Genomic DNA, 13,538 nt, shown 5'->3' on the forward strand with positions numbered 1-13,538 from the left:
TGAGAGTGACGTTTTTAGGTAGTTTTAGGGTGAGAATATTTGTTTATTATTGTGATATTAAAATGATGTTACTGCACAACCCTTTAAATAATGAGAAACTCTCAGGGCTGCTCCTGCCATGGCAAAAATGTGAAAAAAAAGTGTCACCTTTTTTGAAAAATTATAAACTTAAATAAATAATAGAAATGTATAAAAAAATAAAATTTGCAATCTCATGTCTTAAAACAGTAATAAAGCTCTAAAATGTTCTGTTTTTGATACTCAAGGTTCAGTAAGGTTATTCTTGTGCCCCCTCGCCCCCTAATCTAATTCGGCCTGCAGGAGAAAGTCAAAATTACAGGAAAAAACATGTATATTTGTGTTAATTACAAAAGTATTCAGTTTTAGATATATCAGCCCCTCCAAACACACACGGATACAAATTTACAATTTCAACATGCTTATATCACATAATGATGGCGGTCATTTTTTTTCATCTCAAATTGATGTTTTTTTTTTTTTTTTTGTTTTGTTTTTTTTTAACATCAAAATCTTACAAATTTTCTCTAAATATTCTACTAAATTAAATAAAAAGTATTTATAATATCAAGGAAATGTAAGCAAATTTAAGTTTAAGGTCACTTAATGCTTTGATATTGTCGGTCTCATATACTTTACGTGTAATTTATACTTAAAAGTGCAAACTAGGGCACATTAATGTAGAAATTTCTCTGTTTCTTGCCTAAAATCTACGGCCCACTTGAGATCAAATTAGTGTGTATTTGGTCTCTGAACTAAAATTAGTTTGTCACCCCTGACTTAAGTTAAGGTTAGGGCTGCAAAATTCCAACATCCATTAAAATTCTCGCCCTCTTTCAGAATACTGTATTTTGGAGCAATTTTAGTTCTTTTGACAAAAGGAACTCTAACCTGGATTTGATCTGGTAAAATCTTATCATGGATAGCAGCATTAACAGAAGTAGGAAAACATAAGCTTTTGCTATAATATATATATACTTATATGTCACAGTATTCTTCTCCAGATGATGTTCAAACAAAATTAAATGCATAAATAATGTATTACTATATGCTACACAAGCAGAGCATTTACATAAACAATAAGAAGTAATGTAACCAAATGAGGGCAGACAACTTTTCTTTATTACACAGGATTGTTCAAATAATGCTAAAAGTGCATTTTTCTGTTCAGTTCACTGACCAGTCCTTTGGTTCAGCATTGATTGTTAATGGGACTAAATGTAATATTAAAATAGGTAAGCTTATTGTCGGATCTTAACCATGCACAAAAACAAGTTTTAAATGGTTTCATCTCACAAATAATAAAGCTGACCAAATCCATGTTGAATAAAATATCATAATGAGATGGCAGGTACTAACAGCTGACCTTATCCACGAACAATGGTGGATAAGAACTAAGACCTTTGTGTGATTCGTGCTTCCATTTGAGCACGAGGAGGGCATGTCGTACATGTTACCCCTGAGTAACCCTCTAAACCAGAGGTGAGACCCCATCAATCATAGAGAGCAAAGCCAAGGTCGATGGGTCCCATGAGAGCTGACAGCAGAACAAAAAGCTTCTGCTTCACCGTTCCTTTGTTAACAGGCTACACTTATCATCACGCTGAAGACAATTGACATTGTTCTAGTCCCACAGGTCGGCCATTGAACAGTTAGGTGTGTTTTTGTTGTGCTATGGTGGATGCTCCTGGGTTAGTATTATGTACTCCAGGTTTGTAATGTTTGGAGAGTGAAAAGATGTTTTCTTTTATGAGAACCAGTTGACATATGCAATGAATTGGGAGAAAAACCTAATAAAAGTCCTACATTCCTTCTGTTGGGAAGGTTCTACATTTTTGTGTTGCAATCTTTACTAAAGCTGTAGTACATTTAAGTATCAATAATGTACCAGAGATCATTAAATTGTGACCCCTTTTTTTTTTTTTTTAATTCAACCAACCACAATTTAGTCTTTTAGACCGGGCTACCGGACTCAAAACTTTCTTTTTCTTCTTGTGTACGCTAGTTAAAATCGCTACTCCTCTGTTATTTGTGAATGAATCGGGCTGAAATTTGGTAGGTATAATCTATGTATGTGTACGCAGTGACGCTCAATTTTTAATTTGGAGCCCAGGGGGCTCATTTATTTGCGATTGGTGGTACCGAATCATTGGCACATACCAATATATAAATGGGGCCCATTATCCCGTACGTGTCATGGGGGCGCCAGGGGGACCCTGGGGGCTACTCCTCCGTTAGTTCACGTTAGATCGGAATGCAGTTTGGTATGAACACTCTCTGAATGAAAATGATCAGACACTCTGAGCCTTTTTTTTAAATAGGATATGGGGCCCAGGTGCCCACCCCCCATTTTCGGTAATTTCCAAATTTATTGGAAGATGGTCATGTGATATATCGTTTCATAGGTAATTCAACGTAGATTACAATTTTATGTCGCACAATTTAATAGCGGTGGGAACCTCTGGGTACCTCACGATATGATATGCGATACAAAGCTCACGATAACGATTATCTCACGATATGACAATGCGGCGGTTATCGATATATTGGTCAGAAATCAATCTACGATAATCTATGATGTAACAAGAAAAAAAAAAGATTAAGTGAAAAAATAAAATGTTTATTTTATATCTCTGAAAGACAATAAATTGAAAAAGTGTCCTATGAACATTTCTGTAAATAAGTGTCAACATATCAATTTAAACGAATAAGTATCTCCAATAGTGCTTTCTGTAAACAAAAAATAGGGTCTTTCTTACCAGTGACACCATTATAGTGCAATATTCCAGTAAACAATATATTGGTTCCTTCAACAAACAGTGACAAAATTAATGTGAAGACCTACCTGCACATTTTAGTGAAAAAGCAGAAAAGGTTTAAAAAAAAAATCTATACTTAGCATGAGCATATCGACAATCGATCTTGCGAAAAAAAATATTGCGATATATCGCCGTATCGAGATATCGTCACACTCGGTGGAACCGAGTCATTTCACTGAATTCTCGGTTACGTGCTATGTGGCTCGGAGATGTTCCGCGGTCCCGGCCATAGTTCATCAGAAGTGATCATAAAATAGCAGTTGAGAACGCACATTTATCATTGTTTTTACACATAAATTTATATATTTTCCTGTGCAACATGCGTTTCACAGCATGCCTGTCAAAATAATTTTTTTTCCAAAAGTAAAAGCAAGTCAAACATGAAACCCGTTAAGTATTTATTTCTTATCAGCTGTCCACAACCCAGCCAGTACAGGTCCCACCAGTTGAGAATCACTGGTATATAATATATAAGCTCACAAAATAAAATGTATTTGTTTAAGTGGTTAAGTCATATCAAACCTTTTTATAGAGCACTTTTTCTATAAGCAGATAAAGCAGAAATGTTTTTTTTACATTTTAAAATGTTTTTTTTAGACCTGCCAAGCAAACAAAAATAGACACTTTATTAATGCACAAACTGAGCTCTAACACTTGCTTGGACACAAGATTTATGAGCATTTAGTGAACGAGGAGATACAAACTTCTACAACTAGGTTAGTACTTTTATTAAATTAGTAAAAGTTGAGATGAGCAAAAGTTATCTAACAATTGGGGGAAAGAAAGAAACAAACAAATGCCTAATGACCTTTTTATTGAATTTGTTGCCCTTTTGTTTACAGGAGAATGCCTCTGCCTTGACGGCTACATGAGGGACCCGGTCCACAAGCACCTGTGTATCCGTAGTGAGTGGGGTCCCAATCAGGGGTGAGTTTTATTAGGCACTTTTCACTGTGTTCTGACCACCAGAGCAATGAATCAACAAGAAAGCCACTACTTAGAACAAGAACAACTGTTATAGGCAGTAATCGGTATTTAGAAAAATAATACATAAAAGGTAAATGAGCACCTTGCACTAGCAATAACTGTTTTGCACTGTTATTATTTTTTTTTTTAAATACATGTTTCGTGGTCTATTATCACTGTGCAATTACTACTTTCCTTATATACTCTATTCTTTTTTATGATTTTTTTAATATGTATCTCGCAGCATAATTAAAAAGAGATGATAAAACAGTTTTTCGTGGTTTTAAACTATGAAATAAGTAAAATACTATTCTATAATATAAGTTGAATATTCTCTAGGTCAGAAATAGACAACATTGTCTAATTTTGTGCATCCCCCAAAGTAATTGTACAAAATGACAACAAAAACGCACAAAAACCCACACAAGACTACAAAAATACAGAAAAGTAACAGAGAAATATACAAACATACAGCAAAAGTACACAAAAATGACTCCAAAACACACAAACTCAAAACTTAAATAAGCAAATTGACTCCAAAACCCCCCAAAAAACATCATAAATAACGCAGAGAATATTAAAAAATGACTACAACAATCCACAAACCCCATTTTTCTTTCTTGTATTAATGTTCGGATTGGTTAGTATTCTAAATGCTGATATTAATGTTGATAATGTGGCCCCTTAGACCAGACAATCACATTTCTGCTCTGGGTTATGTGAATTTAGAAATGTGATATTTAAAGATTACATTACACAGTGTTTTTCTTTGTCGAAGATAATTACAACAGGTGAAGTAGTTTTCTACCTAGTAAAGAAGCTGATTCTGATAAATTAAATAATTTAGAGTAAAATGTAAATAAATAAATAAATAAAAACCTAAACTTTGACTATTTGGTTGAATGGAGAAAATGCGTTTCTGAATGAAGGTTTGAAGGTGTACCTTGCCTCGTAGCCCCTTGGACAGTATGTAGGCAGTGACAGGCTACTGTGCCTCAATGATAAATAAAGGACATCGACATTAAATGATTTATCATCAGTTTTATCATAAAGTGCTTATAGATTCCCAAGACATCTTAAATGATTTATTATCAGTTTTATCATAAAAAGAGCTTATAGATTCCTAAGACATCTGTTTTAATGATCCAGCAAAGAGTCTAAAAAGGATGATTGTTCTTTATCATTACCCAGGTACCCATTTTCAACACCTTAGACAATGTAGACCGTGTTATGTGTATAATTGTTTTAGTAATATAGTGTAGAATGAAGATGCTGTATAGTGGCATTCCGACTGTCTTTACAAAATAAAAGCACAGACTGGGGCCTTCACTAATTAGCAGTTTCTTTGTCTTGTTTTTTACATCCGTGGTCACAAAGCCATTTTGGCTCCAGAATCTGCTGATTCAGGCCCATACGTAGGAGGTCGCATGAATGTGAAACGTGGTTTACATCTGCTTGTTTTAAAAGTCCTTGGCATTTGGCTCACACTGCTGTCACTGTGCTGACCTCTGGGTGACCTCTGAGGGCGTGTGGAGAGGCTAATGTCCAACGGAAGCAACAAAAAGCCAGTGCTTACTAACTACAGTAATCTAGAAATAACTTTATTAACTGTGTGTATTTTTATGATCCTTTCCTGTGGTTCTTTGGGTACAGGAAGCCCACATTGTGCCGTAATGTTTATTGGACCAGTATAAGCACTGGTGGGTCTGAATGAGCTCATCTTTGTGTTAACTACAGCATCTAATCAAAGCTAATGTTTCCTTCTGCTCTTTAACTTACATAGTAATTACAAAGCTGCAATGTAATGTGAGCCTCGTGCGGATTTAAGCATAAATTAGAATAATCCGTTTTTTATTCACTTGTTTTACATACACTGCACAGGTTTCCTGGTGTAGTACTATGTGTTTTATTTCCTTCACTAAAAAAAAAACAAACTGTGTAATATTAAACTGTCTGGTTTCATTTACAATCATTCATTAAAAAAATGTAAAAGGCTTTTGTCGGGTTTTCATTGATTTCCTGCTTTGTTTCCACTTCCTTTTTCTTCTTCTCCTCCTTTTTTTTCCTTGTTTCTTTTTCTTTCCGCCCCCGTTTTCCCCACATTTTTGTCTTTCTTTACTATCTTGAAGAGAAAAATATGCTTTCAATCTTCTAATCTTCTGTTTTCTTTGGTTTTTCTACTCTAGTCTTTTTGGTTTTCATGCGTTAACATTTGTGTTGATGGACTTTGTGTGTCGACATCAACATAAATTAGATTCATCAGTTTTAATTCAATTGTTTTACATTTAGAGCACAGATTTCCTGGTGTTTTTCTGTTTTATTTTCTCCACTAAAAAAAACCCATATCTGTGTAATTGTAAACTGTCTGGTTACATTTCCAGTCATTCATTAAAACATTATAATGTCTAAGCGTTTTTATTATTATTTTATGTTACTAGGGCATCGTTTGTGGTGTTTTTTAATTGATTTCCTACTTTGTTTTCCAGTAATATGCTTTCTATATTCTACTGCAACCTGTGTTCTTTGTTTTTTTCTTGTTTTTGTGGTTAACATTAGTGTTGATGGACTAGAGACCATCGACATTAACATAAATTACATTCATCAGTTTTTTTTATTTACTTGTTTTACATTAACAGCATGGGTTTCTATTTAATTGTGTTTTATTTCCTCTACACAAAAAAACAAAAAGTAATATTAAACTTTCTGGTTACATATTCAATTATTCATTAAAAATGTAAATGTCTTCCTGTGTCTTTCATTTTATTGTTTCTAGGGCATCATTTGTGGTGTTTTTAAATTGATTTCCTGCTTTGTTTTCCACTAATATGCTTTATATTTTCTAATGCAGTGGTGTCAAACTAATTTCAGCGGCCAAATACGGATAAGTTTGATGCCAAGTGGGCCACAGAGTTGGAGAATTGAACTATTCCAACATCAGTGCTACTTTGCATTTCCCTGTATAAATGATAAAAGTATATAGTGTATATAAGACAGACAATATCCAAGCAATAGGTGACAGGCAGTGACTATATTTATTTAAAATGGTAAAATCTTGTCAAATTATTTGAGGATTGAGCAGGATTTAGGAAAAAATTGTTTATTTTCAACAATTAAAGAGTAAAAATGCATGTTTTTTTTTTTTTTTTTTTTTGTTAAAGCGTATTATATTTGCATGAATGCCAATATTTATGTTTGGGAGTAATTTTAAATCACTGCATTATATCCAATTTCATTTTCATTCCAATGAATTATTCCCATGAAAGGTTTCAATTGTTTGAATATTGCCAAAATTCCTGAGCTTAAGTTCTTGTGGAAATTTGCCAGATATTTTACATCTCTTTGTATCACTACTGAAATATCCACAACATTTGATCGTATACACAGTTTTTCAGTCATTTTTACTTTCCCCTGCAGACCGATTTGGATGTTTTAATGCTGTGTTTCTAAAATGGGGGTACATAATGGCACTACAGGGGGTACTTGAAAGAGAGTGGAAAATTAACAAAAAGTGTCAGTCTTGGTGAGATGACAGGAAATTATAGAATTAAATCTATTCAGGAGCCACTAGATCAGTGTTTTTCAACCTTGGGGTCGAAACCCCATGTGGGGTCACCTGAAATTTCTGAAAAATTTAAATTAATTTTTAAAATGTTTTTATTATTATTATTATTATTATTATTATTATTATTATTATTATTATTAAAACACAAATCTTAAACAACTATTTATGTACTTTCATTTTGGGAAATAATAATGTATTTTAACTAAAATGCAGTAAAAAAAAAATTATATATATATATATATATGAGCTCAAACATGATAAAAAAAACAAATAAAATGTCTTTGGGGTTGCCAAAAATTTTTGATATCAAAATGGGGTCACAATCCAAAAAAGGTTTGGAACCACTGCACTAAATACAGTTTATTTTCCCTTATTTACAAATTGAGATTGTTTAAAATGTGTATTATCACTCGTTCATTTCATCATTATGCTCTATTGTTGTTTTTTAACAGTTTTTCAGCAAAATGTTGTAGTCGGACAAAGGGGGTACTTGGATTCAGGAGAAAAAGAGAAAGGGGTACTTGAGCCAAACAAGTTTGAGAATCACTGCCGTAGACAGATGTGTAGAAGTGGTTTTTTTTTTTACTTCATTCTTCAAGTGATTTCTTGTTTCTTCACCAGACAAAGGGGACAGTGATTGGCTTGACACCATGTTTTTCTTCCCAATGTCATTAAATGCTTGTTCATGTGGATCTTGTTGGGTTCTTTCTTTTTTACTATGGACTTATATTTATATTTTGTTAAGTGCACTGAGATGACTTTGTTGTAATTCATTTTGTGACAGTATTTCACAATAGCAACATTACACATTCAACATATAGATTACATACTTACAGTTCATGTTACAGGTTGTTTTTTGCACGTCTCTATCATCTTCTCTTCCCCCCCTCCCTCGTATCTCACTGTGAAACACAATTGAAACCTTGGCGTGACATAAATGTTTAATGACTGCAGCTCGTAGCATGGAATCTTCTTCAATGTTCTTAGTGCTTACAGTAGCAGAAGCTGGAGTTCTCTCTGAAAGACATAGGGTCGCTGTCACTTCGCCTGCTTCTGCTCACACTTTGCAGACTTTTTAGTCCTCGACCTGCCACTCTCTATTAATCTCCATCATTTGCCCTCTTCTCCCTGTCCGTGCCTTTCGGCATCCGTCTTGTCCACTCCATGTTCCCTTCCCTCGCACTAAGCCGATTCCCCTCTCTTTCCATCGTCTGTTCTCTCCATCAACTTTCGTCTTGGTGCCTCCTACACTCCGTCTCTTTTTCTCACTCCGTCTCATCCTGTCACCTTCTGTTTTTCCCTCCTCCAGTGACTACACGAAACCAATGTCCCACTAAAAGTCACTCACTGCAAAAAAAAAAAAAAAAAAACATTTTTAGATGAGTTGGATTTTTTTTTTGGAAGCCATGCATCAGGCAAAGTGAAACTTGAGCTGTAATTAAAGAACTGTTGGCTAGTTTGGATGTTAACAGTGTCAATGTCTTGTCTTTTTCTCTTCTTTTTTTATTTTTAATACCAGTCCCTGGCCTTACACCATCTTTCAACGTGGATTTGATCTGGTAATGGGAGAACAACCCTCTGATCGCATTTTCAGGTGAGGAGAACCCAGTTTTGTTTGTGTTGTCATAGAATCACTTCAAGAATTCTTTTACAATAGCTTATATAGTAAATGTCCCTTAATATTATTGGGGAAGTAAGAGCTTTGGAAACTCAGAATATAAGTTATGAATGTGCAACAAAATAAGACAGAAACTAAAACTTCTATTTCTTGCAAGCTGTCCCATTTTCCTGAAGGAGTTCATGCTATGGAAGGACTTTCCTGCTTTTGAAACATGTAAACTGTTCAGTTACATTTTTAAGACAACAACAACAATTACCAAAAGTGTACAAAGTAGTATTGTGTGCAAGGGGTAATTTTATTTTGAAATTACATTTGTTCAACATTGTCTGTGTAAAGACAGCTACTACATAAACAATAATGAATGAATGAATGAATTCATAAATACATAAAATCAACTAGTGCAAAATTAAAATGAGACGAACATGTTTAAAAATCAATATCAGCACGTTTTCTTCAGAAGCTATATACATAACCAAAAAATATTTTTTGTGGGGCTTTTTTCCTTTATTACTGTTCAAAAAGTTATTTCATGAGTTGGGAAGAAGAATAGTTACATAATTTTTTTTAAAGGTCCCATGTCATGTTATTTTTCACCCATCTCCATTTGTTCTAAGAACCCCAAAAACATTATTTGAGGTTTATTTTCCCAAACTCACCTGTTTTCCACAGTTTTAGCCTCTGAAAAGTCACTTTCTGAGCAACTCTACACAGGCTTATTTACGGCCTACTTGTGTATATTCATGAGTGGGCGTGTCTATAGACGTGACACTGACTTCCTCCTCCCCTAACGGTGTCTGTTTACATGTCAATCATGGCAGAGAGCTTCCTGGAGGCGCGGCTTCTCCAGCTCAGTGCCGCATCAAATTCGTCATCAAAGTGGGAACACGTCATCAAATTGGAGCGAGGTGTTTGGGCTCGCCCTGCACTAAGTTACTATTATGCAATAAAATAAATTGATTTATTTAAATGCGAACACTACATATAGTGTTGACCTTCGACAGGATGCAGACAAGGTTAAAAAATATGTTTGAATGAACATTATGGATGATTTTAGGTGAAGGAGGGCGTAGAAATAACAGGAAGTAACCTGGCTTTAATAATAATATAGGAATATCTTCATTGAAAGACAATTTAATAACTAAACCCAAAAACAGGAGACCTTCAAAAAGGGAGAAGCTTTCTCAGGTTCTGTAGCACTGCATGGTAAAGCCATTACAGAAGAATGCTAACAGAGTTCCAGTAGAGTGTGTGTGATGTCTAAACTTTTGAAAATCAAACATACTTCTTTTGCATTCATATGCAGATTGACATTTTGGCTTTTATTCAGTCGTCTATTATTAGTTCCTAATTCCAGAAGAAAAAAAAATCTCACCATAGGAGCTAAACATTGCACCTAAAAAGGACTTACAAAAATTAAGATTGAAAATACATTTTTGTGGCGAATACCTTTTGTCACATTTTACCCAGTAAAAAAAGTTTGCATTCATGCTTCTGTCCCACTCTCTTAATGATGATACTTCAGCAGCAGACAACAAGCCTGAGCTTTAGCTTGTGTACGTGAGAAACCCACAGAGTTCATGCTCCCTCGTGGCTGTAAACCCTGCCTGTTTGTTAGCGGCAGATGGAAAGGACTTGCATCATATACTCATTTCTCAAGGAACTGCTTTGATACACTGCTGTGTTTTTTTTCTGTGGCTCTTATTTTCTCCCCTGTGCTGCCTACTTGTCCTTACACTTCACACTTCCACGTGAACATCTATTCTAGTCGAAATGTCATCATTTTTTACCAGTCAGACAGTGTAAAGAATCAGTGAGCACTCACAGAGCCATGTAAATAATCATCATGTTTGCTTAAGTGGAAAGAGCCATAAAATGCACAAGTAAATGAGGCCATTAAATGGCTGAGTTATAGAGGGTAAAAGACACAGAGCGAGCAAAGGATGTGCATAATTCTTCTTGTGTTGAAGGAGATAAATACAGAGAGTCAGCGTTGGCACGTCGTACTGTATTAACTGCCAAAGAAGGCCCCTCCAAGTTACGGCAAACATGTTTTGCACTCAGTAACTGTTTTCTCACGGAACTCTTAGTGTTTCCAGTGCCACTTTCTCTTTGGGTGAGCCTAATAAGTCATCAGCAGCGCACACAACTCCCTGGTTGTCCATTATAAAGCAGTGCTCATTAAGTGGCTGCTAATTTGTCCTGTGGTCACCGTTTTACGTCACTGTGCATCACAGGGAATTTCAGCGGCATAGAGCCCCACAAGAGCTGCTGCTGCACCGAGGGCCGCCCCAGTCGCAATACTGGAGAATTTACTGTTTTAATGGGTTTCTAACAACTTCATCAAGCTCTGCGTTTTACTGTTGCACGTTGAGTTTGGTACAGAGGGCTTTAGCATGGGTGTTATTAATTACTCGGATCCTCTATAGCGGTTTAATCATTTACATGTTAAAGTAATAGAGTTTTAGTCCGAGAGTTCACCGCTCTTTACCTGTGTAAGTAAGAAATAAAGTTAGCAAAAAAATTCTGTGTTGAAAATAGGCTTACTTTAATCCTTCTTGCTTTAAAAATAAATATACATTTATTTATTTTATTTACATTTTATTTTCTAATATTTATGTATGTATTAATTTTTTTAAATTTATTATTATTGTTATTGTTGTTATTGTTTTTGTTATTATTATTATTATTATTAATAATAATATATTTATAAAGCACTTTTCAGACAAAGAAAATGCAGCTCAAAGTGCTTTACATAGTTCAAAAAAACAAGGAACAACACCCCCCCCCCCCCAAAAAAAAAAAAAAAAACAGTGAAACATACACAAAACGGCACACAGGATCAAAATAAAGACACAATGGTGACACTGACACACGCATGGTTACAGAGGCTACAATAGACCCTTTGATTGTTTGTAAACATTGTGACATATTTTTTTGGGTGGGGCTTAGCCTGGAGGCAAACCACCATATATATATATATATATATATATTAAAAAAAAAAACATTAGTTGACTTACCCACGCTGTTAGAGAATGGGGAGCGACGTAGCAACGTGGCGGCCATCTTACCTCAGACAGCTGGCCCCGCTCTTTACATCGATGTCAATGGTGCATGTACTATTTAAATAACCCTAACTTGCTCAAATTTCAACCAACTTTCAAACGACAAGCGGCGATTTCAACATGTCATACCTACGTACAGTAAGGTTTGTAATAAGGCAAATCGTTAGTAAATTGTTAGTATTTCATCTAGTTAAGGGTGTTTTTGTTTAAGCTGATCACTCACCTTCCAACAGCTACCGTAGAGCACGTCAGAATGTCAGAACGTCAGTTGTCTGAGGTAAGATGGCTGCCGTTGAGCTACTACACTGGCAAATCCCGCTTGTGTCATTTAGTGTTTATATATATTTATGCTTTAGACAGCAGTGTTTCCTGTTTTTGCCTCCAGCCACATCACGAGTGATGTGGGCAATTAAGGGGGTTTATAAGAAAAAGACACCATCACAGGAGCCGTCTGGACCCGGACATCCAAAGGGTTCCATGAGGAAACACTGGATGAGAAAAGAAATAATTAAGGACAATAAAAATAATCAAAAGATAAAACTAATGGTAAAAATAAACTAAACTATGATAATTATTAATTAAATAAATCATGCTAAATTACACAAGTGTGCCTTGAGTCTACTCTTAAAAACATTAAGACTGTCAGCTTCCCTGAGGTGCTCCGGCAAACGATGCCTCACCGTGAGTGTGTGTTCTGGTTTAGGAATTACTAGAAAGCCAGTGCCAGAGGACTTCAGGACCCGGGACGGGTAAAAGCAGTTCTGTGAGATAAGAAGGCCCAAGACTGTTAAGACACTTAAAAATCAGTAAAAGAACCTTAAAATCGATTGTAATGCACAAGGGGAGCCAGAGGCGGTTTTTGATATAGGCAACATGGGCAGCCGCCCCGAGCGGCAATCTCAGGAGGCGGCACGAGAAAAAATAAAATAAAAATCATTACTTTTATATAGCGCTGCTGGGCTGACTGAGTGCCCATCCTCATAAATCATGAGGATGTCGAGGTGTGTTTGTGTGTTTCACACACAAACACACCTCGACATTCACCGCTGCGTCACCCAAAGGTGTCCAAACACCTGCAGACGACAAGCTGGAACACGCTTTGTTTCACGAGAGTCAGAGCCCCTTCAGAATAGAGCGGATTTAAGGTTCGTCGCTGCACGACGCGCACGCAGTGCACCGTGCGTATGAGTTACACAGTTCTCAGTGATCCTCCGCTCCGAGTGAAGAAGTCGGTTCCAATAGTGACTCTTTACACTTTGTATTCTCTGTTTCTTATACACGCTTCGCTCTTTGAAAAAAAACTTTTTTTAATTAGGCTTGTACAGTATAATTGACACCTGTGTTAATCGATTACTTCCTGATTAATCATTGAGGAATGTGTTTCTCTAGACCTGTGAATCTGTGCTGTGGTATCTGTTGCAGATATTCACCTAAAATCTACTTTAAACGTTGCTTTAGCAAACAACAGTGTTTAAAATGTTGACAGAAAA

The 13,538-nt window shown here is 35.6% G+C and overlaps 1 protein-coding gene across 4 annotated transcripts in view; it reads left to right on the plus strand.

Annotated features, from left to right (window-relative positions):
* The window catches only part of astn1 (astrotactin 1), a 385,350-nt gene that overhangs the window by 129,808 nt on the left and 242,004 nt on the right, over positions 1-13,538 (plus strand). For all 4 annotated transcript variants that reach the window (XM_028473730.1, XM_028473731.1, XM_028473732.1 and 1 more), the window contains 2 exons: positions 3,680-3,764; positions 8,885-8,959. In XM_028473730.1, the coding sequence (XP_028329531.1) occupies positions 3,680-3,764; positions 8,885-8,959 (160 nt within the window). The remainder of the gene's footprint in view (positions 1-3,679; positions 3,765-8,884; positions 8,960-13,538) is intronic.

Source organism: Gouania willdenowi, chromosome 17, assembly GCF_900634775.1.
Source record: "Gouania willdenowi chromosome 17, fGouWil2.1, whole genome shotgun sequence".
Taxonomy (NCBI): Eukaryota; Metazoa; Chordata; class Actinopteri; order Blenniiformes; family Gobiesocidae; genus Gouania; species Gouania willdenowi.